The 23,800-nt window shown below is 55.0% G+C and overlaps 1 protein-coding gene across 13 annotated transcripts in view; it reads right to left on the bottom strand.

Moving 5' to 3' along the window:
- Positions 1 to 283: 283 nt before the first annotated feature.
- Positions 284 to 23,800, bottom strand: part of DEPDC5 (DEP domain containing 5, GATOR1 subcomplex subunit) — a 151,952-nt gene continuing 128,435 nt past the window's right edge. For 9 of the 13 annotated variants that reach the window (XM_051826703.3, XM_089323426.1, XM_089323425.1 and 6 more), the window contains 7 exons: positions 23,039 to 23,147; positions 20,928 to 21,155; positions 11,846 to 12,015; positions 8,781 to 8,952; positions 5,541 to 5,601; positions 3,109 to 3,191; positions 2,305 to 2,993 (listed from right to left, as the gene is read on the bottom strand). In XM_051826703.3, the coding sequence (XP_051682663.3) occupies positions 2,377 to 2,993; positions 3,109 to 3,191; positions 5,541 to 5,601; positions 8,781 to 8,952; positions 11,846 to 12,015; positions 20,928 to 21,155; positions 23,039 to 23,147 (1,440 nt within the window). In that variant the 3' untranslated portion in view covers positions 2,305 to 2,376. Of the gene's footprint in view, positions 3,011 to 3,108; positions 3,192 to 5,540; positions 5,602 to 8,780; positions 8,953 to 11,845; positions 12,016 to 20,927; positions 21,156 to 23,038; positions 23,148 to 23,800 lie in introns of all 13 variants that reach the window. The other 4 variants (XM_051826696.3, XM_051826701.3, XM_051826700.3 and 1 more) reach the window with 1 other exon arrangement.

Raw genomic sequence — 23,800 nt, 5'->3', positions numbered from 1 at the left:
CACCTGAACAGCCAGTGGCCGCGGCTTCTGGTGCCATCCCTCAGGAGGCTGGGACGTGACGGCAGCCTCGTGGGAGCACACGTCGGCTTCCTGCACATCTGGCTTTCGATCCCCCGGCCACCCTGGGAGGTGGATTCCCCTTTTACAGAGGAGCTGACACTTGTAGAGGGGACATGGTCCATCCTGGGGTGGGGGGGAGGCGGGCTTTCCTCCAAGGCCTGCCCCATCCAGGCCAGGAACCACCCATTGCGCTTTCTCACATAGCGGAGGCTACTGCAAGAAGTTTGTGGGAAATGCAATTAAAAGATAACTTTATTTTGGTGTTAAAAAAACCCTCTGAAATCCATGCATTTTTTTTTTCACAGTATCTCCCATGACCTTTTAGAAGGTCCCTCTTATATATAGTTTCCAACTATTTTTTTTGGTACCAGATTATCTTTAAATTCCATTTTCCCCTCAATCTTTTGAAGCAGCCTTGTGTTAACAAATCTGTTCTCTAACGTTTCGACACACAGCATTAATAGCTGCCTTTCAGGAGTTCAGTTCCAGTCATCAAGAAGTCCTGCCCAGTAACGCAGGAGCGCAGCTAGTGGGGAGGCTGGGATGCAGCACCCAGCGCCCAGCCTGCAGTCCAGGCAAATTCGCTCTTTCTCTGCATCTGGTCAGCAGCCATTTCTCCAACATCTACTGCTACGCTGCACAATTAGGAACAAAAAGGTGAACAAGACAGACCAGCTTCCGCCATGCCACAGTGCAAATGCGTGAGCGCCATGGCGGAAAAGCTCAATGTACTGTGGGCAGGTGCAACCGGGTCCCCAACTCTGTTTCCTTGGAGGAATGATGTCAGAGTTAAGGGCTGGAGGAGGAGGAGCAGGGGTGAGTGAGGCCAGGTGAGCCTGGAGAGGAGGCGCGTTCCAGGTAGGCAGAGGAGCTGGCTGTGTCCTGTGGACTGCGCGCCAGCCAGAGACAGCATGGGGTGAGCAGGCGCTTGGCCTGGCGTTCAAGATGCCAACTGGGGAGGGGGTGGTATTGCAGTGCAGCAGCTAAACCACAACTTACAATGTCAGCATCCCATACGTGAGCACAACCTATGTATGTTCTATACACGTACATTCAAGTCCAATCCAGCTCCCCGCTGAGGCGCCTGGGAAGACAGGCCAAATCCTGGGGCCCCTGCCACCCACGTGGGGGACCTAGTTAGAGTTCCCGACTTCTGCCTTTGGCCTGGCCCAGAGCTGGCCATTATAGTCATTTGGGGAGTGAACCAGTAGATGGAAGATCTCTCTCTGTCTCTCTGTCTCTCCCTCTCTGTCACTCTGCCTTTCAGATAAATACAAATAAATCTTAAAAAAATAAAGATGCCAATTGGGATGCCCGCATCTCACACTGCAGCGCCTGGCTCTGAGTCCCAGCTCTGCTGCATGGCTACTGCGTGGTGATGGCTCAAGGAGCTGGGTCCCCGGCACCCACGTGGGAGACTTGGATTGAGCTCCCGGTTCTGTTGCAGGGCAATAAGGGAGCAAACTAGTGGATGGGAGCTCGCTCGCTCTCTCAAATAAATAAATTACTAAAATTTCATTTAAAAAGCCAAGAAAGGAACAGCATAGCCAGGGAGACCAGATTGTACAGGACCACGTGGGCTGCACCCAAGATTGCGGAATTCAAGTTATTAAAGAGCTCTGAGTGAGTGGTGAGTGTTGGAGTCCTTTTTTCTTTGTAAGACTCTGACTGACGTGAGGCGAAAGCAGAGGTGAGTCAGGAGGGTTCTCCTAGGGGTGAGGCAAGCTGGCCTCCGGGGAGCAGCACAGGGCCTGGGCCACAGTGGGGGCTCTAGGGAGCCGGGGACGAGGGCCATCAGCAGGGCGTGAATTGCCCGCAGCTGAGGGGCGGAAGAGTGGCAGTTACTGTCAGGCTTGTCCCCTTGGCCTGTAGCTCCGCGACCCCTCCGAGCAGGCTAGGGCAGGGCACTGGGCCCGAGGCACCCGCTAAGCCTAATCCTACTCAGCAGGGGAACCTAAACCTAAGGGAGGGTCAACGGAAGCTTTTCTTTGTCCCCCCCCCCCCCCCAGGATCGCAGATGTCTGCATCTCAGAGCCTGCTCACCCACTGAGCGAGAGCCATGTCCAAGGGCCCAAGCCGGCCGTCACTGCACGCTGGTCCTGACCCGACTCTCCTCCCTCCTGTCCAAAGGCCTCTCGGTCGGCTCCCGGCCAGTGACTTCTGAAGCCCTCCCGCGTCCGTGCTGGCTGCCGTGGCCCTGGCCACGTGGCACCAGTGCCCAGCCCCAGGTCGGGACGGCGTGGCTGAGCGAGGAGCTTTATTCTCTTCTGGTATGTACAGGTATTTACAGCTGGTGTGGGTCTATGGTACATTACTTCACAAAGCTATCTTACACCCTGTGCACATTCCTGGGTGGGCAGCAGCAGGTGCTGCCCCGAATACCCCATGGATGGTGGAGAAAGGACGTGAACACGAGCTGCCCTGCTCGGAGGCCATCTGGGGGGCTGCCTGACCCCGGGCCCTCCTCCGGGCAATCTGTGCCATCCCCGCCCCCCACCACCTGCTCTGGGCACTTGCTGGTGGGCTTGGGGCGGTAGCAGTGTCAGCGGCTGGCCCAGTCACCCACAGCCTCATGGGAACCCTGGGCCCCGGGGCACGGGGTGGGGTGGGGGGGGTTGGGGGGGGGCTCACCCCGTGCCCCGGGGCACCGTCCGGCCTCACGGGGCGCTCGCGTGCATTTTCTCCAGGCAGCTGGCCCAGAACGCGAGCAGCCGGTTGTCGCGGTTGCCACAGAAGTCCGTGAAGTCCTTGAGCAGCCGGTCGGCGAACTTCTCGTCGCCCGTGGCGCTTGAGCGCCACGTCTTGGTCAGCATGGTGTTGTAAGCCCAGTTGTAGCCCACGCGCTCCTCGCAGAACATGTTCTGGTTGGTGGAGCTCGTGGAGTTCCGGCGGCGCCGCTGCTGGCCCGAGAACTTGCGCTTGGAGTAGGGCAGCTGCAGAAAGACGGTTCCTGCAGGGGAACGGGAGCGCGCCCGGAGTCGGCGTCGGCACCGGGACCGGACCTCAGGGCGCGCGCTGCGGCCACAGCCACCCACCCGGGCTCCTCACCTGTGACGTGGATGTACTGAGGCTTGTTCTCAGCTGGGAAGTTAAAGGCGGAGGCAGAGTATTTATCTTGTACGAAGCCAAACCTGAGCGAGGACAGGAAGGCACACTGATTAAGCCTTCCCCTCCACTCCGCAGGCTCCCACTTGCGGCATCTTCGCCCCGCCCCCACGACTGGACCCAGGACCTCCAGCTGGGTCTCCCACATGTGGGCAGGGACCCGGTCACTGGGGCCATCACCATTGCCTCTTGGGGTCTTGCATTAGAAGGAAGCTGGAGCCAGGCACTGAGTCTGTGGCTCAACCAGCAGGCTGAGGCCGACTTCAGAGGGCAGCCCCTGTGTTCTCAGGCTAAGCACGTAGAAGGCTCCATTGAGGCCTCGGACAGGAAACGGGGTGAAGCGCCTTAATTGGACTCTTTCTCTTGAAAGCGAGGGACACAGATCTGGGGCGGCCTGCCCCGGAAATGGGCAGCAGGAGCCATCTCTCATCTATGACTTGTTCTGCCCTGTTCCTCTCCGATGACTTCTATTCCATAAAGCGCACCTGTTCCAGCCCTACCTGCAAAGGACGCAGTAACGGAGCTGGCTCTGCCCTCCAGGGTGGAGGGTTTTTTTTGTAAGAAGGGTAGGGATATAGGCCCATGTCCTGGGTTCCCCGGAGGAGGGGCTGTGTCAGAGCCTCCATCTAAGCTGCCGGCTCTGCACTGGTGTTGCCTCATTACTTAGTGAAGAATCGTGAAGCCAGATATGCAATTGAGGTGGCTAGGCTGACACGCGCTGGGAGCTTCCTCTCTCCTGCCTCCTCCCAGTGTGGAATGGTCTGCACTGTGCCATTGCGTCCAGCTGCTTTCCAATCCGGCCTCTCAGTGCACTCAGCCTGGGCCAGCCTGACAGAGCGCACTCACCTTATTTCTTCCTTAGGTCACCACGAAAGACCTCCCCCTTACCCCACGGCAATTTAAATACATGGTCTCTGGCCACCTCCCAGCCCACTCAAGGAGAAGGTGAGTCAGGATCCCAGTGGGGGGGAGGGGCAGCTCTGATCCTAGAAAGGGGGTGTGGTCACCGTCACTGCCCAGGGGCTGGTGGCCACGGCAGGAGGGGCCCAGGAAGATGGGTGCTTTTCTAGTGCTGAGACGGGCCTATGTGTCCTTACACAGCCACATTCCTGCTTAAGAATTCCTCTCCACACAGACGCTACAAGTTAAACAAGTGCTGTGGGCGAGGCACTCTGCTAGGCGGTGCCTCCCAGGGGCCCCCGCACCAGTGTGTGTCTGGAGAAAGGGCACGAGGAATTCAGGGCGGAGGAAGAATCTGACAGGTGCAGAAGATGGGCGGTGCTGTGGTTACGAGGTGGGCGGGCTCGGGTGAAGGGGACAGACAGGAGGTCTGGTGAGTGTCATCCGGGGACTGGCCAGAAGGCTGTGCTGGAAATCAGAGGCTGGGGAAGCAGGCTGGAGAGGAATGGGCAAGTGTTCACAGAAGCTATGAGCAGGAACCGGCCTGAAGGGGGACCAGGAGGATGCTGAGCAGAGAAAAGGCAGGTCTGACAGACACCAGTCACATCCCGAGTGACAGCCAGTGAGGCCCACTGGGGCCCGGAGCAAGCAGAGTGGACCGGGCCCGTCTGCCTTCCTGCCGACCATGGCGCTCCCTCCCTTCTGCCCCAAGTGTGCCCCTCTCCTGCTGGAAGGAGGGCGGCAGCTGCCCTTGTGTTCACTGCAGTCTTTCCCGGGCACCTGAGCTAGGCCCGTGGATGAAAGGATGGACCCCAGGGCAGGGTCTAACGAGGCAGGCCGGGGGCAGCTTGGGGGGTGGGGCTGAAGAGCCTGGCCTCCATCCTGTGGCCATGCGCTCATGGGAGTGTACGCGTATGGGGCGTGGGATCCGGATGGCCTTGGCTGAAGCTGCATGAACAGGGAGAGGACAGAGAAGATGCTGAGTGGACTACACATCACCATGGGTGACGTGAACCAGCAACCGGATACAGACTCAGCAATGTCTGGGGACGCTGTGTGTAGTTGGACTGGTCTAGGGTGAGACAGCTGAGCCTAGGAGAGGCTTTCCCTGGCACGCATATTAGGTGCTGAGAAGTATCTACTGGTGCATGGGTGTTTTTTTTTTAGCCATTAACTGTCTTTTCAGCGCACGTCAAGAGTGTCCTAACACGTTCTATTATTTCTCATTTCCCGTCATCTGGATGGCTTGGCGCAGGGGGCGAGGCTAAGGCGAGAGCTCTACACTCTCCCCTCACCCGGAAGGAGGTGGTTACGAGCCCTGCAAAGCGACAGCTATGGGAACCCAGGCAGAGACCCCCTGTCGGGGACCAGCAGCAGCCGGGAGAAGAGAGCCCTTCCCCGGGGACCACACGGGTTTCACTGGGGTGCCTGCTGCTGCTTTCTTCCCACTGCTCCCTCTTTGCCCCGGCACCAACCTGTGTGCAATGGCTTCCTGGAAGAGGTGCATTCGATCCCAGTACGTTTCGGGTTCAAAGCCTGAAAGGAGAAAAGGAGAGACGCCGAGCTGTGGGCACCAGGGCCGAGACTCTCCCCGGCTCTGGCCTTCGCCACCCTTTGCTCTCCGGCAACCCTTGCTCCTGGAGCCTAGGCTCTGCTTTTCCCGCGCTCCTACTATGGCCAAAGCAAGGCTGGAAACGGGCTGAGTCCTTGGCGGCCAGTGTGGGCTGCCGGCGCTCGACACGAGACTCAGCCTAGTGAGTCGAGAGCTGGCGGGGGCGTGATATTCCAGAACAAACAAGAGTAACGTGAGACGCATGCTGGCTGCTTCCGAGGAGTCAGGGCAACAAATCCCGATGTATTCTGCTACCCGCCTGCAGCTTCCCTGCGAGGACAAGGCGATGTCACCAGCTCTGCTTCTGGGGGTGGGGCAAGTGGAACAAATAAATACAGAAGTGAATCTGTGACAAGTGATGGCTTGAGGGGAGTGGACGCGCTCCCTCCCCATCGCCGTGAAGACCAGGAGCTGCGCACGGAGGTGAGAGGGCTGAGCGGGCTGTCTCATAGCAACAGGCCGTGGAGCAAGGGGCTGCTGTTCTGGGGCCGGGGTTCCCAGAGCCGTGGCCATCCCAGGCCCAGAGCTGTGGCCACCCCCAGGCCCAGAGCTGTGGCCATCCCCAGGCCCAGAGCCGTGGCCACCCCCAGGCCTACAGCCGTGGCCATCCCCAAGCACAGAGCTGTGGCCACCCCCAGGCCCAGAGCCGTGATCACCCCCAGGCCCAGAGCCGTGATCACCCCCAGGCCCAGAGCCATGGCCATCCCCAGGCCCAGAGCCGTGGCCACCCCCAGGCCTACAGCCATGGCCATCCCAGGCCCAGAGCCGTGGCCATCCTCAGGCCCAGAGCTGTGGCCACCCCCAGGCCTACAGCCATGGCCATCCCCAAGCACAGAGCTGTGGCCATCCCCAGGCCCAGAGCCGTGGCCATCCCCAGGCCCAGAGCTGTGGCCATCCCCAGGCCCAGAGCCGTGGCCACCCCCAGGCCTACAGCCATGGCCATCCCAGGCCCAGAGCCGTGGCCATCCCAGGCCCAGAGCTGTGGCCATCCCCAGGCCCAGAGCCGTGGCCACCCCCAGGCCTACAGCCATGGCCATCCCAGGCCCAGAGCCGTGGCCATCCTCGGCCCAGAGCCGTGGCCATCCCCAGGCCCAGAGCTGTGACCACCCCCAGGCCCAGAGCTGTGGTCATCTTCAGCCCAGAGCTGTGGCCATCCCAGGCCCAGAGCCATGGCCACCCCCAGGCCCAGAGCCGTGGCCATCCCAGCCCAGAGCCGTGGCCATCCCAGGCCCAGAGCCATGGCCATCCCAGGTCTAGAGCCATGGCCATTCCAGGCCCAGAGCCGTGGCCACCCCCAGGCCCTCCATGGCTCTGCTGCTCTTTCCACAGCTGAGTGCTCTGGCTGGGAGGGATATTTGAGGATTCCGGGCTACTACAGAGAGAAAAATAAAAAGAGCTTGGGCTCTCACAGGGAAAGACACACATGCATGGCACATTCTTGTCAGATGTTTAAGATTTTGAACTCCCTTTTACAGGGAAGCAGAGATAACAGGGAGAGAAGAGGCCCAGAAGCAAGAAAATCGATTTTCAGATTCAAGCCCTCGTTCCTTCAAACCAGGATGCCTTTCTTCCGCTGTAACCATGGCAACTGGCAGAGGCTGCTGGTCTGGAAGACTCGCTTATAACTGGCAAAGAAAGCCATCAACTCACACACACACACAAAATGGCCTCTGATGCCAGCCCTGAGAACAATCCCGTGCGTTTGCTGCAGGGCTGCAAAGACCCCGAAGGGTCTCTGGATGGTGTGGGGGAAGATCCCTCTGTCCTCAATATTTGTGGAAAGCAACAGTGCCAGGAAGCTGCTGGGTTCGGGACGCGTCTCCCGGGAGCACCACTGAGCGGTGTTTCAGGGCTGCAGATGTGGCCCTCTCCCAGCCGCACTGGGAGGCTCCATGAGGACGCGTGTCCATAAAGAGCGCTCCGGAAGCAAGCAAGCAGGCAGGCGAGCGAGCGAGCGTATCGTGGGGCCTGTGGCCTCCAGTGGGGAGGGGACTCTGTGGGGCTCGCCTGGAACCCAACCCTCACTTCGGACCTCGTTGAAGTGTCCTCCAAGTTGTAAATAAGGCATGCCCAGGTGGGCCTCTGCTAGAAGAGCTGTTTGCACGAGGGCAGCCTGTGCCCATGGAGAGTACAGGAGCAGGCAGCGTGGCCCAGGGCCCTCCCCCGACGTGGCTGTCTGCTGCTGCTGACCACGCCACAGGCTTACAAGGGCATGGGGAGCACGGCGGCTCCTTTACGTCCAAAGTTGATTCTGTCACATTGATATTCTCCGTGGCCGAGATGCCACATGGCTCCTGACGTTACCGGCGCCAGCTCTGGCTTTTCTTTTTAAAGAAGTATCATCTGTGAACTCATTACAAGCTTTTTAGGAGCTATTTATACCTTCGTCCGCAAGGAACGCTTGGGGACAGAAGGCTATGCGCTGCGGCAGGCAGAGCTGTCCTTTGACATCTCGAACCTGGCAGACTGGGGTTGAGTGGCAGGTGGGGCGAACCTGTGTGCTCTCCCTTTCCCATGAATGACCCTGTTGCGGAGGGACTGGTCAGGGTCTTCCCACTCTGCTCTGTCTTGCCTGAGATGTGGGATTGGAGCCGTGTGCACTGTTCCAGGGCCCGACATGCCACAGCTTTGCACAACAGGCACTGTTTCCTGTTTTGTTTTGCTTTCCATCTCCCCATCTCCCCACTCTGTGGCCTGTTTTTTTTTTTTTTTTCCCTGCAGGGGACGGCATATGCGGGCCTCCCTCCCATGGGGTTCAAATCCCTGCAGCCCGAGCCAGGCAGGCTGGAGCGTGTGGAGGAGGAGCAGTGAGTAAGCTCCAGATGCAGCCGGCATGACAAGCCCTCTGCCGCCCACCGCTCTGCCCCACCCCTCATGGCAGTCTTCCTGGGAGGGCGAGGCAGCTCTAGCCAGGCTCACTTTAGGAATAAGGGATTTGAGGCTCAGAGACATCAAGCGATTTGCCCACTCGGTACAGAACCAGGGTCAAGACCCTTGTTAAAAGGTCTCCTCCCCAGGGAGGCCCCCGGAAAGGTGCCCTTGGGGGCGGGGGATGGTGTGTGACTGGCCTGGCCGAGACAGACGCTCGGGGGGGGTCTCTTACTGTCAAACAGGTGCTCGCTGCCCTCCTTGAGCAGACAGCTGATGTTGAGCGGGATGAAGAGCTGGGCTCGCAGCGGGTCACCGTACAGGTAACTGGGCAGCGCAAAAGGACCCTCCAACACCGGGACCAACAAAAAGCCACAGGAGGTGGCCTTCCGGTGCCAGCCCTGGACCTGGTGGGAAGCAAGCACAGAAATGAACGGCATTGCCTCCAGATTCTTTGAGACGACACACAAGACTTCCCTAGCAGCAAGCCCGCCTGAATGGCGCGGGCGTATTGATCGGCGTGTTCATTTATTCATGATCCCTGGCTCCAAACCGGCCCTGCACAGGAAATAGCACAGTTTAACCTCCTGACGGATACGCAAAAAGCTGTGAGTTAAGCATACAGCTCATCTTCGTGGCCCGCGCGCTGTGACTTCAGGTCTTCTTAAGGAAGAATAGACTGGAGAGAGCTGCCACCCTTCCTGTTCCACGAGACGGTAGAGGAAGGTCGCAGGATGTAGGTCCAGTCTTTCTAACTTTGCCCTTTGTCAAGAATTCAGTGAGAGCAAAGTCCCGAATGGGAAAACGGTGCACCCAGGCCAGCGGAGAGGACTTGGTGTTGGGTGGGAGGTGACTGTGGTAGTCTCTGGCCAAAAGCAGTAAGTCCTGACCTGACAGGATGACAGCCACTGTCTGGCCAACCTCCAAAGCCCACCTGCCCATATTCTTAGGGAACAGTGGCAATTTTCTAGTTCTTGAGATTTTTTTTAAGCCATAAAACTGAAGCATATTGAGGGGAAAAAAGTGCTAATGGATGTGGCTCTGGTATAAAATGAAATTTCTGCAAATACTGTTTTTTAAGAATATGGTTAAGGGGGCTGGTGCTGTGGCGCAGTAGGTTAAAACCCCAGCCTATGGCGCCAGCATCCCATGTGGGTGCCAGTTTGAGTCCTGGCTACTCCACTTCTGATCCTGCTGTCTGCTAATGTACCTGGGAAAGTAGCAAAGGATAGCCCAAGTCCTTGGGCCCCTAAACCCATGTGGGAGACCTGGAAGAAACTCCTGGCTCCTGGCTTTGGATTGGCCCAGCTTCAGCCATTGTAGCCATTTGGGGAGTGAACCAGAGGATGGAAGATCTCTCTCTGGCTCTACCTCTCTAACTCTTTCAAATAAATAAAATCTTTTTAAAAAACCCACGGTTGAGAGGTGTGGCACTGTGGGTTAAGCTGCTGCGTGGGGCACTCGCATCCCATATCCAAGTGCAGCACCAGTTCAAGTCCTGGCTGCTCTGCTTCTGGTCCAGCTTCCTGCTAATGCGCCTGGAAGGCAGCAGACGATGGCTCAAGTACTCAGGTCCCTGCCACCCACCTGGGAGACTCAGATGGAGCTCCCGGCTCCTGGTTTTGACCTGGTGCAGCCCAGCTGTTGTGGGCATTTGAGTGAGGAGTGAGCCAGCATATGGAAGGTAACTCTGTATGTCAAATACAGATTAAAAAAAAAAAAAAAAAACAGGTAAACACAATCATATAAAAAATTGAAGGGGACCACACTTAGCTTTCCTCCTCAGAACACTCACACCAGCTACATAAACCAAGATCCCTGCCTGATCAAAATAGTTTGACCTTTTGTCTTATGCGATATTTATCCTAAAAAATATATAACCTAATATATAACAAATGTGGACACTGCCTTACGATAATAATTCACTTATCTGGGACAGTTCTAAAAACTTGGCAAAGTAATTATGCAGAGACGCATGGTGCTCAGTGGGCCATACGTGAATAGATCGGAAGAGTGGGCTTTTTCAAGAGTGGTGCTCGGCTCCTCTGAGGAAACCAACACCCTTTTCTGCGCCCAACCCTAACCACGGGTGTGTGGCTTTAGAGGCTGTGGTCCTGTCGTCTTGAGGTTGGGTTGTCAGTCAGAGCCTGCAAGCAAGAAGCTCAAGCCCACGGGGTCCGAGGGTTTGTTTTACTGGAGCGAGGGAGCGGTCACCCCAGGCTCGCTCTGCTGGGGTAGGACGAGGAGTTGGGAGTCCTGTGAGATTTAGGCCTTTACGATGTTCCCTAGATGACCACCTTTTCCTGGTGCCACGTGGAGGCAGGCTGCAGCGGACAGAGACCTGGACAACTCCCTCCCCCAGGACAGCACATCTTTATGGGTCAAACCCGAGACTGCGGGCTGCGGACAGAGAAGTTTGCCCACCACTGCTGTGCTGGTTTCTAATGGGAGAAACACAATGTGTATAGGACACATCCCACGCTGCATGCCTGTGTGAACGCACAAAATCTCTCTGGGAGCACACTCAGCAAAGTGTAGTGGTGGCTGCTTTCACGTGGAAGCCCTAGGACACAGGGGTGGGAGACAGGTGTGTTTCCGTTCTTGACCTGTGATCCTCCGCCAGGAGTAATCCCTCCACCCTGGGACAGGTGACAACATGGAGACTATCTTTTTTTTTTTTTTTTTTCAATTTGAGAGGCACAGAGATGGGGCAGGGCGGGTGGGAAGGAAAGAGACAGGGACAGACAGACAGACAGAGCACCTATCCACTGATTCACTCCTCAAATGCCTGCAATGGCCAGAGCTGGGGTGGGCTGAAGCAGGAGCTGGGAACTCAACCACTTGAGCCATCACCTGCTGCCACCCAGGGTGCACACTGGCAAGAAGCTGGGGTATGGAGCCTTGGCACTCAGGTATGGGATGTGGGCATCTTAACCACTAGACCAAATAGCTGCCTTTAGAGACATTTCTGGTTATCACAGTTGGGGGTGTGCTATCGGCATTTTGTAGGTGAAGGCTGGGGATGCTGCCCAGTGTCCTATAATGCACAGTCCTGCCCCTCCCCCTAATCCAGTAGACAACCACGCAGCCCCAGATGTCAGTAGTGTCAAGGTTGACAAACCTGGATCTACTGTTTCTGTTTAAACTTTTAGCAACGTTTACATTTTTCTTATAGTCGAAGTACAAGGCAACAGGAGCCTGGACTAAAAAGTCCCAGTGACGTGAATCTCTACCAAGCACCCTCCACGCCCCTCCGCGGGGTTGGCCGCAGGGCGCGGCCACGTGCACCCGGGCTCTCACCATCTCGAAGAGCACTGCCGCAGTCACTGCCATCCAGTGCAGCTTGATCTCGAAGGCTGCGTTCAGGGAGAAGTTGCCATGGTAGTAGCAGCTGCACCACTCCAGCCGGTCCGTGCGGTTGTTCACGTCGACGTCCAGGGTGACGGTCCTCTGCTCTGGGACCGTGGCGGCTGAGGGCATGCAGGATGGGCCGTGGGAAAGAGAGGGAACAGGAGGCGTGGGATGATGAGGAAGAGTAGAAACAGCTAAGCACCCAGATGTGAAACTGCAGAATCGCCCAATGGAAAATCATAGATTCTAGAAATTTCCTGGGAATCATCTTGTCCCGGAGTTAGCAAGCTTTTTCTGTAAAGGGCTAGATAATAAATACGTTGGGTTTTGAGGGCCGAGTGGTTTCCATTGCAACTACTCAGCTATGCCGTTACAGAGCAAAAGCAGCCATGGATGGCGTGTACATGGATGGGCTCAGGGATGTTCCAATCAGACTTTACCTACAAAAACAGGTGGAGCTACCCTGTATGGTGCTGTGATGGCGGCTATGTGTCATATACACCCATGCAAACCCACGGGTTGTACTTAAGGAACCCTAAAGTAAACCATGGTAACCTGAGTAATAATGATGAGTCAGCACCAGTCCACAGATTGTAACAAATGCACCACTCTGGTGGAGGGTGCTGATAGTGGGGGGAGGCTGGGTGTGTGAGTGTGTGTTTGTGTGAGAGAGAGAGAAAGACAGACAACAGGAGATATATGGAACTTTCAGCTCATTTCTGCTGTGAACCTAAAATTGCTCTAAAAGATAAAGTCTATTATTGTAAAACAAACAAACGGTCAGCCTGATTTGACTGATTAGGTCTTCCCTGTCATTTACAGAAGCGGAAGTGGTGACTCAAGGAGGGGCGATGCCTTGGCCAAGGACACAGGGTCAGAAGCTGAGCCAGACGGACCCCCAGGCCTTCTGGTTTCAGTGACCCACAAAGGGACAATGGGACACAGTCTAGACCACAGTGAAGAGGAAGTCTTGCTTTTCTGGTTTCAACCCGGAAAGCTTACAGTTCTACAATCTTTTCTCAAGAAACGAAACCTCTGAGCAGACATTCGGCCTAATGGTTAAGACACCAGGTAGGATGCCCACATGCCAGGCTGGAAAGTCTGGGTCCAAGCTCCAGTCCCTGACTCCAACTTCCTGCCAATGCAGACCCAGCGAGGCAACAGTGACGGCTCAAGTAATCAGGCTCCTGCCACCCACCTGGGACACCTGGGCTGAGTTTCTGGCTCCTGGTGTCGGCCCAGCCCTGGCCTGGCCGTTGCAAGGATTTGGGGAGTGAATCACTGGGTGGGAGCCTCTCTCAGACAATCAAGTTCCTGACCACAGTGATGGCCAGAAGTAAAAAGGCCCACAGGGCTCTGCTCTGCTCTGCCTGGGGCGGGGGGGGCACTGCCACACACGGGGCTTCCATAAACTCTGACCTGCCCCTCCCTCTTCCCTGCCCCATGGTTCTCCTTATCTGAAGCAGTCAGCTTAGTTCTGGGCTTTGCAGGTAGAAGCCCCGAATGGCTTTTGTCACTGATAAGGATAAAGAAGCTCTGAGTCAGCAGTTTTTATGGGCCTCTGTTGGGACACTGGATGGAACCCAGGCGTGCTGCTAAACTAAAACAGGCGAAAGAGGAACTTCTGGACTTGGGGTTGCAAGAGCTCGGCTCTTGAATTTCTCCACTTGTACCTCTCCTCCTCTCTGTCTGCTCCTGTTATTCCTCCCTCCCAGCTTAAGCCGTGAGCTCACCGAGGCTCAGTGTACCAAGGCCTGGCCGTGACCCCTGTGGATACAGCTCAGCTGGCTGTGGCACCGAAAGCTAAAGAACTCGGTGGCTCCACTTGTTTAAAGGCTCGACAAGACCAGATTCTGTGTCTGCCTCACATTCCTGATTTAGGACATCCTCCAGAGAAGCTCCTACAGAAACTGTCAAGACGGTCTCGAGAGCCAAAATGATGACGTGGGTGGGTGTTTGGCACCGCAGTTAGCTCACTGTGTGGGACACCAGCATCCTTTATCAGAGGGCCCGGCTGAAGTCCCGGTTACTCAGCTTCTGATCCAGCTTCCTGCTAATGTGCACTGTGTGGCAGCAGGTGATGGCTCAGGTATTTGGGACCCTGCCACCCACATGGGAGACCTGGAATGAATTCTGGGCTCCTGGCTTTGGTCTGGCCGAGTCTGGGGATCTGTAGGCATTTGGAGAGTGAACTGGTAGATGGAAGATCTCTCTTGGTTTATCCTTGTCTGTCTCGGCCTCTATGCTTTTCAAATCAAAATGCACTTTAAAAAGTGTTTCAATGACGAAATGTCCTTTCAACAAGCAAAAAAAAAAAAAAAAAAAAAGATGATGCAAAGGTGACAATACCTGAAGCATTTTCCAGAAGCAATAACCAAGGAGTAAATGCAGCTAACGAGCTGGGACCATGCAGGCACCTCTGTCTGTGACACGTGCACTGTCTGTCTGGGTGGGGACCATGCTCATGCCTAGGTGATAGGCAGCTCGCCTGTTCCCAAGCTGGCAGCATGTTCAAGAGGACTACTGTCTTTCTGACAAGTGCATAGTTAATTGCTTAGGGTCAGAAGGTTTGCAGCTCCTAGCCCTAATGTTCCAAATTCAATTTCCCCCCCGATTCTGTCAAACTGCATTCATGCTTTTTTTCATTGATTGAAACCGACCAGCCACTAAGTACTGTCCTAGGTGCTGGAACAGCCACTGAATAAGACAAAACTCATCCCACAGCTTACGTCCCTGCGGAAGTAGAAAATACACACATACGACATGTGGTGCTACAAGCAAAGGAGACAAAGAAGCAGAGTCAGAGAGGCCTAGAAAGGGCTGGGTGGGGTCAGGGAAGGTCTCACTACACACAACCTTGGAAGAGAGACGTAGGCAAGTGAGGGAGCAGCAAGAGGAAGGGCCTGGAAGCAGAGTGTGGCCAATGTGCAGGGCAGCCAGAGTGGTGCGGCACAGTGCCCAGTAGGTGAACAGGAGACAGGTCACAGCCTCGACAGCCTGCGGGCTGCTGAAGTGAGCCTGGAGCAGAGAGGACGCTGCCCGGAGGAGGAACTTGACCCGACCTCCATCTGAAGGGGTCAGCCGGGAGGTGGCTGCAGTGATGCAGGCTGGAGATGATGGTGCCTTGGACCAGGGTCATAGAGGAGACAGTAAGGAGCAGTCAGCCCTGATCTACACTGAAAGTCAAAAAAAGGAACCCAGAGCTGGGGCCCCCTTTATGGCATGGTGGGTAAAGCTACCACGCGTGAGGTCAGCATTCCATACGGGCACTGGTTCAGGTCCCGGCTGCTCCACTTCCAATCCAGCTCCCTGCTAATAGCCTGGGAAAAGCAGCGGAAGACAGCCCAAGTGCTTCTGCTCCTGCACCCACATAGGAGATCCAGATAAAGTTCCTGGCTCCTGGCTTCGGCCTGGCTCAGCCCTGGCTGTTACAGCCATCTGGGGAGTGAACCAGCATATAGAAGATCTCCCTCTCTCTCTCTCTGTAGCTATGACTTTTGAATAAATAAATAAATCTTAAGAAAGGAAGGGAGGGAGGAGGAGAGAAAGTGCAGGCTTGCTGGTGGGCTGGATGCAGGGTGGGAGGGAAAGAGGAGCATGGGAAGCAGCTGAGTTTTTCTGGCCTAAGGGACCAAGATGCACGGAAGAAGCAGGGCTGGGGTGGGAGCAGCAGAGCTGTCTGAACACGGGACAGGTAGTCCTCTGGTGATGCACAGGTAGGCGGATGGAGGGGTCCTGACCCAGGGAGCATGGTCTGGCGTAGAGACAGGAGCTTGGGAGCATCCAGATCTCGGGGTAATGAAGGCCTCTGGCCTGGAGGAGCTGCTAAAGCCTGGGGCTGCAACACTGAGCACTCAGGAGAGTCGGTGAAGGGCGCTGATGAGCGAGCAGGAGGGAGGGCTGGGAAGGGGGTGCTCTCTTCAGAGCTGAGCGGAGAAGAAGCTAATGGAGGAGGCAGGGGCTATCTGACAGACACTGCGGATGGGGCTGGGGAGCTGGCAACTCAGCCACGCGGGGCTCCCTGGTGACAAGCCGCTCCAGTGTGGGCATGGAAAGAAAGCTCACTTGGACTTCTCAGTTGTTGTATCTGCTGGGCTTGACTTTTAACAATGGAGGAGTAAAGATGCCCGGGTAGAGGGGGCAAGTTCCCAGACAGGGGACGGTGTGGGAACGCTGCCGAGCACTGCGCACGTGTGGAGACCCCGGCTTCGACAGGTTGTGGTGGGCGTCATGCACAGCCCTGGGTGGAGAGGCAAGGGGACAGGGACAGACATGGCTGCTGGCAAGGGCAGATGGCAGCAGGTGGGAATCCAGGGTCTACCTCTGAGGGCTTCCACGTTCCCAGTAACACAGGATGCTGAGGCTAGGGGTGGCGAGCAGGGGGTAGAGAGTTGGTGGCGCTAAGCTGTGTAACGAGGGAAGTGAAGATGCAGGGATGGTGAGGAAGAGGAGGAAGGCGGCAAGACCAGCGGGTTGTAGGTCCTGGTTAGGGGGCAAGGGCTTGCCGGGGTCGGGGCTGGGGAGGAATATGCTGGAAGGCCAGCGGGGCTGGCAGAGAGGGAAAGACAAGAAAAGCCACACTGGGGACCGCTAGGGTTTTCTAGCCAGGGCCAGGACCTGAGTGTCTTCCATCAGCAAGGACAGCCGCTGCCCTGGGCCATCGCGCGAACCACCCCACAGTCTGACGGGCTCCGACTTCCGTCTTCACGAGGCCAAGTGCAGCGTTTAGAGCTCTCTGAGGATAAACTCCAGCTCCGGCCCTGAGTAGAGGCGGAGCCGGGGCCAGCAGCTTCACCGTGCCGAGCCTCGGTTTCCTGAGCTCTAAAACATAAGCCAGAGCCTCCATGATAGGACCCAGCTGAGGATCATGTAAGATGACTCTCCGGTTGGCCCACGAAGGCTCTAGAAATCATGCTGTTGTCACCACTGCCCCATGCTGGGCAGGGCAGAAGCTAACACAGATGGCATGGCCGGCCAGCGGAAAGCACAGGAGGAGCCCGGGGGCCAGCACGCAGCAGAGAGGGCACTGCTTTCTAACACTGAGGCTCTAGCTTGGACCATGCATTCTGCCCCCCGTCTCTGAAGGCAGCCCTTTCCTACATGCCAGGACACCTGCTTCCAGAACTTTCTGATAAGCATCAAAGCTTCTCGGGTTCTTGCTGAGTTCTCCAATCACGGCTCTCCCTGAAGGGCAGCGGTTTTCAACTGCCCCAGAAACAGTTTTGTCTATATACACCCCACCCCTCAGGGGACACCTGGCGGTGTCAGGAGACGCTGTGCCACACAGGGGGTGCTAGGGGTGTAACTGGCACCCAGCAGAGGCCAGGGATGCTGCTCAGCATCGCAGGTTGCAAGGACAGCCCCATAGCAAAGAATCACTTGGCCTCCAATGCCCAAAGTGCCAAGGCTCAGATAAGGTTTGGTACTCCTTGCAGAAGATTTCCGAGAATAATTCCTTTCAACACACCAACAGAAAAGGAAAGTTTTCTGAATAAATGACAGCTACCTCCCAACTTAAAAGGACCAAAAGTGGGGATGGTGTTGTGGTGCAGAGGGTTAAGCCCCCACCTGCAGCACTAGCATCCCATACTGGAGTGCCGGTTTGAGTTTCAGCGGCTCTGCTTCTGATCCAGCTTCCTGCTAATGTGCTTGGTAAGGCAGTGGAAGATGGCCTAAGTACTTGGCTCCCGGTGACCCATGTGGGAGACCAGGATGGAGTTTTCTGGGTGCTTGGCTTTGGTCTGACCCAGCCCCGACTGTTGCAGGCATCTGGAGAGTAAACCAAAGGATGAAAGATCTCTGTATCTGCGTGTGTGTGTGTGTGTGTGTGTGTGTGTGTCTGTTGTCTCCCTTTCAAATAAAAAACCAAATCTTTTTGTTAAAAAAAAAAAAAGACCAGGCCGGCGCCACAGCTCACTAGGCTAATCCTCCGCCTTGCGGCGCCGGCACACCGGGTTCTAGTCCCGGTCGGGGCGCCGGATTCTGTCCCAGTTGCCCCTCTTCCAGGCCAGCTCTCTGCTGTGGCCCGGGAGTGCAGTGGAGGATGGCCCAGGTGCTTGGGCCCTGCACCCCATGGGAGACCAGGAGAAGCACCTGGCTCCTGCCATCGGATCAGCGTGGTGCGCCAGCTGCAGCGTGCAGGCCGCGGTGGCCATTGGAGGGTGAACCAACGGCAAAGGAAGACATTCCTCTCTGTCTCTCTCACTGTCCACTCTGCCTATCAAAAAAAAAAAAAATTAAAAAAAAAAAAAGACCAAAAATTACCAGATTCACTTTGAAAACCATTTTGCTAAAATGTGTCAGCACAGCTGCTGCCTGTAGGTACCCCAATTCTCTGCTTCTAACCTGGGGTGGTACTCAGTGACCTATGACCTGACTTCCCAGAACTCGGCAAATAGGCTGCACGTGCTGGCCATGACCTCTTCCTACAAGGGCGACATCTGGATTTGTGGCAGCCCATTGAGTTCTTCAGAAATCCTGTCGCTTCCTTCAGCTTGCAGGTAAATAAAACGTCACCATACATAATCCAAAGTATTTTTTTCTTTTTTAAAGGCAGAGAGACAAATAGATCGACACACAGACAGACAGACAGAAATCTTCCAACTGCTGGTTCTCTCCCCAAATGTTCACAACAGTCAGGCTGAAGCCAGGACCCAAGAACTACTTGAGTTGTCACCTGTTGTTTCCCAGGGTATGCAAAAGCAGGAAGTAAAATTGGAAAGGGAGCCAGGACTCGAACACAGGCACTCTGATACGGGATGTGGGCATCTTCACTGCTGTGTCAAATGATCTGGTATTTATTTAAGGTAACCCACTATGTCTCTGTCTCAAAAGGCAACCCTCTCAACGCTCTCTTGAGTATGGCTTTAAGGTTTAACTCCTTGCCCCTCAGAGAAGAGAATAACCTTTAACTTGTATCTAAAAGGAAAAAGCAGACTTTAAAACTTGGCTACTAAAAACAATACTTGGGCCGGTGCTGCAGCTCACTAGGCTAATCCTCCGCCTGTGGCGCCGGCACCCTGGGTTCTAGTCCCGGTTACAGTGCCAGATTCTGTCCCGGTTGCCCCTCTTCCAGGCCAGCTCTCTGCTGTGGCCCGGGAGGGCAGTGGAGGATGGCCCAAGTGTTTGGGCCCTGCACCCCATGGGAGACCAGGAGGAAGCACCTGGCTCCTGGCTTTGGATTGGCGCAGCACCAGCCGTAGCGGCCATTTGGGGGTGAACCAACAGAAGGAAGACCTCTCTCTCACTGTCTAACTCTGCCTGTCCAAAAAAAAAAAAAAAAAACAAAACAAAAACAAAAACAAACAAACAAACCTTGATTTAGTGGAGAAAAAGGCCATGACACTCGGTCTTGAGACACTTCCTGTATGCCATAACTCACAAATTAAGGTTGTACTTGCTGGGCCGGCGCTGTGGCTCACTAGGCTAATCCTCCGCCTTGCGGCGCAGGCACACCAGGTTCTAGTCCCGGTCAGGGCGCCGGATTCTGTCCCAGTTGCCCCTCTTCCAGGCCAGCTCTTTGCTGTGGCCAGGGAGTGCAGTGGAGGATGGCCCAAGTGCTTGGGCCCTGCACCCTATGGGAAACCAGGAAAAGTACCTGGCTCCTGCCATCGGATCAGCGCGGTGCGCCGGCCGCAGCGGCCATTGGAGGGTGAACCAACGGCAAAGGAAGACCTTTCTCTCTGTCTCTCTCTCTCACTGTCCACTCTGCCTGTTAAAAAAAAAAAAAAAAAAAAAAAGGCTGTACTTGCTGAAACTTGCTGAATTCTACGCTTTCTCTGTTGGTAAGAGGTCTTCCTGATACCACCTTTGCTGTCAGACTTTGGCTTGTGCTTCCCACTGGTGTGAGGTAACTGCCCTTTGATGTGCTGCTTCTTAGAAGCCCTTCTTGGGCACGAACTGCACAAGATGAGCTTGCTGCCAGCTGTTCCAGGGGCTCGCAGGCCTGGGGTGTCAAGCCCCAGTGGTGCTTGAGGTGAGTCAGGGCGCTGGACGTGAGCACCCCAGGATAACGGGGAGCACGTGGCCTCTTTGATCCCCAGAGACTTCGAGCAATTGGAGAGTAAGAAAGGCAAGGAGGCCAAGGAGGGGCGGAAGGAGGGAGAGCAGTGCCTGCCAGGCTGAGAGGTGGAGAAGCTTTTCCTTCCTTGGTTCTGCCACAGGTTCTCCAGCCCTTCCGTCTCATGCAGTGCTGGGCGAGGAGAGAGCGGAGCCACTCCTGCGGCCCCCAGGTCTGAGGCTCCGGGGAATGGAGTGACTACTAAGATCTCCATTGTGTCCTACACAGGGACTCCCACTAGCTGGGTGTCTGAAGGTAAGTGGAGTAGAACGTGGGCTTTCACTGGAGTTCGGTCTGTTAGGTTTGCTTGCTTGCTTCCTTCCAGAGGGTTTCAGGATCTCATGAGATAAATCCCACAGAGCATGGATTTTCTGAAGATGCTCCCATCTCAACCCATCTGCCAGGTCTTTCAGAGCACAAGTTCCAGTTTCCTATCATAGGTCACTACCATTCAATAAGCATGTTCACCCCTGTCCTGAGGCATCCCAGTAGACAGCCCTCAAGGTGGTCCACACATATGGGAAGGAAGGGATGATGGGAAATTTTTGCTCAGCATAAGAGTCTGCAATGCACAACCTTGGGTTCCTTCCTGTTCTGAGATCCCAGGACGCTGTACCTATGGGGAGGGGCCCTGGCAGGAAGCGAACCTGCTGTGGTCAGCAGCTCACGTCCCCTGAATCCTGAGGGCCTCTTGGGCAAAGTGACCACATCATCTCTCCTCTGCTGTCTGTGCAGGTTTGGCATCACGCTCTCATGTGAGAGGTGCTAGACGCTGTTGGCTGGGATGATGGGCCCACTCAGCCAGTGGAAGACAGCCATGGGAACTCACACTGTGACAGACACAACGGCCAGCTGTGATAGACACCACAGTTCTAATCATGGTTCATGTGGCATCGTGACCTTGGCTGGCCACCACCCTCCCCCAGCCACCCACCAGCACGTCCCCAGGCGTCACCTGTGTCAGGCACCTACCTAGAAGCGCAGCTGCCTGGCTCCGTCCTCCAAAGCTGCGGCTAAAGGAGCTGTGCCTGCTTGCGTAGGAGGCTGGCCGGCTGGGCAGCCAGGGCAGGAGGAAGGCGGGGATCTCGGAGTGCAGCAGCTCTTCGGCCACGAAGGCCACCTCAAACCACTTGCGCTGGAAGCTGGCAAAGTCGTCCACCCCCGCCGTGTGCCAGGTGGTGGTGGGCTGCTGCATGGTCACTGCGAGAGGCAGAGGGGGAGCAGGAGAGGCTTTCAGCACAAATGCTTACTTTCTGCCCGACACACCTGCTACAGTGTGGATGAACCTGATGCTAAGTCACAGAAAAGTCAGACTCACAAGACCACTGTACATGGCCGGTGCTGCGGCTCACTTGGCTAATCCTCCGCCTGCAGCGCCGGCACTCCGGGTTCTAGTCCCGGTTACAGTGCCGGATTCTGTCCCGATTGCTCCTCTTCCATTCCAGCTCTCTGCTGTGGCCCAGGAAGGCAGTGGAGGATGGCCCAAGTCCTTGGGTCCTGCACCCGCATGGGAGACCAGGAGGAAGCACCTGGCTCCCGGTTTCAGATCGGCGCAGTGCACCGGCCGTAGCGGCCATTTGGGGGAAGAACCAATGGAAAAGGAAGACCTTTCTCTCTCTCTCTCACTGTCTAATTCTGCCTGTCAAAAAACAAAATAAAAAAATAAAAAAAGACCACTGTACTGTATGATTCCATTTAGATGAAATGTCCGGGACAGGTAGATCTGAGACAGAGGGCAGACCGGTGGCTGCTGGGGCAGGGGACAGAGGAAGAGGAGCTGAGGAGTGACTGCTAATGGGGGCTGGGACAGGTTTCTCTCAGGGGTGATGAAAACTCTGGAACTAGACAGAGGTGACAGGTGCACAACACCGTAAATGCACTAAATGCCCCTGAACTGTTCACTTTCAAATAGGCCATTTCATTGTATGTGTGCTTTACTTCAATCAAAATAGTTTATCCTCACATTTATGCCTCTAGTTTTAGAGTATATGAAACTAATATTTCTTTTCAACTTGAGGGCTAAACAGGTAATCTACTGGTCAAATTTTGAGCTGAAGGGCAAGGGTGTTAATGGATGTACTAAAGGGAAAAAGTTTGCCTAGGTCTTTTTTCTACGCATCTTTGGACAAGAGGCCACGGGGAGTGGCACCGGCTGCTTCCTCTCCCCCATGATGCCTTCAGCCCAGAGGTGCTGGAGCCAGCTGCCTGCAGGATGCGAGTCGCTTCCAGCCAAGGGCTCCGTGTGAGCTGGGCACACTTGAAGACGTCTGAATTCTGGGTGCCCCCAGAGCTATGAGAGCTGGCTCTGATGTGCCAGATGTGATTTCCAACTGAGAGGGATTACTTTTTCTCATTTTTGGAAAAAAAAAAGGTTCCCTATCCTCAGATTCAACTAACAGAAGATGGAAAAATATTTGAAAAAATAGGGTTTTTTTCCTTGCCATTATTTCCTAAACAATATAGTGTAATAACTGTTTGTATAGCATTTACGTTATGTGAATTGTTATATGTACCGATGATTTAGGGTGGGTAGGAGCAGCTGTGTTGGCTCTATGAGAACCCCATGCCATCTCATATAAGGGGCTTGCGCACCTGTGGATTTTGGCATCCTCGGGAGTCTTGGAACCATTTCCACAGACACTGAGGAATGACAATACTTAAACTATCCTTTGGAAAACCTGCTAGGACTCGACGGTCTTTCTGGAGACCCAGCAAGTGAGAGGGGCTATAAATCAGGTCGGCCCCCATCCTGTTATATCAGAACCACCTGTGCCTGGTGGTGGTGGGGGTGCCATCATTCCAAACAGCTACCGTAGAATGACTGGTGGGGATTTCACAACACCGGGTCCCTTGGCATCTTTCAGGTTTGTCTTCTTCCTGCACTGTCCTCACCGAGGACACACTGTAACTTAAGAAGCCCCCCCTCACTTAAATTAGACACAAATGCTCTGGGAAGCAGGTACATCTGTCAACTTAGACCCCAACCGCACCGTGGAGCGCAGAAGGCATGGTCATGTGATACAGCAAGTTCCCAGGAAAAAATTCCCAGCCCTGGGGGTAATGGCCAGTGCCCTGGCTCTGACCTCGGTCGGGTTCTTTGTCCATTACGATCTTGTAGAAGTAGAAGCCGTAGATGAAGGTCCGCCAGGCTTCCCCAGATGCGTGTGTGATGAGCTGCTCTTCCAGCATTTTCTAGGAGAGACATTGAACTCTGAAATTCCTATGGAGGGAAATCCCAGAGAGGCAGCCAAGGGAGGGCCAGGGGCACTGAGGAGAACCCTACCTGCCACCCCGGATTAGACACACCTGCTGCCCTATGCAAATGAGCCTGGTGTCAATTATGTCATAAAATCTAAATGCATTCTATTATGCTTTCAAATATTTCAAGCATACAGAAAAGTACAAAGATATCAAAGGGATATCCAAAGGGATAGCACTTTCAGGTTTTTAAAAGTTAACATACTATACATAGGCCCCCTTATCTGCAGGGGACCCATTCCAAGACCCCCAGTGGATGTATGAAACTGCACATACCCTATATATGCTACATTTTCACTACACATACACAAGTGTAACTTATAAATTAGGTAGAGAGTAACAATAATTAATAATGAGACAGTGCAACTACAATAATATACTGTAATAAAAGTTATATCCATGACTTTTCCCATTCCTGTCATGTCATGGAATGTCTACTTCTAGAGTTTGCCATTAGTCTATTTGGACCAAGACTGACTGGAGGCAAGGTTGACTGGGAAATCAACACTGTGGATAGGGGAGGATTACTGTAGAAACTTCAGATCTTTCTATTTTAAAAAATCCCTATGGACTTTCCCAATCCCATT

Source organism: Oryctolagus cuniculus, chromosome 21, assembly GCF_051225735.1.
Source record: "Oryctolagus cuniculus isolate XC-2025 breed Fujian yellow rabbit chromosome 21, ASM5122573v1, whole genome shotgun sequence".
Classification (NCBI taxonomy): Eukaryota; Metazoa; Chordata; class Mammalia; order Lagomorpha; family Leporidae; genus Oryctolagus; species Oryctolagus cuniculus.
Note: the sequence above shows the minus strand (reverse complement) of the source record. Positions and strands in the feature narration are given on the sequence as shown.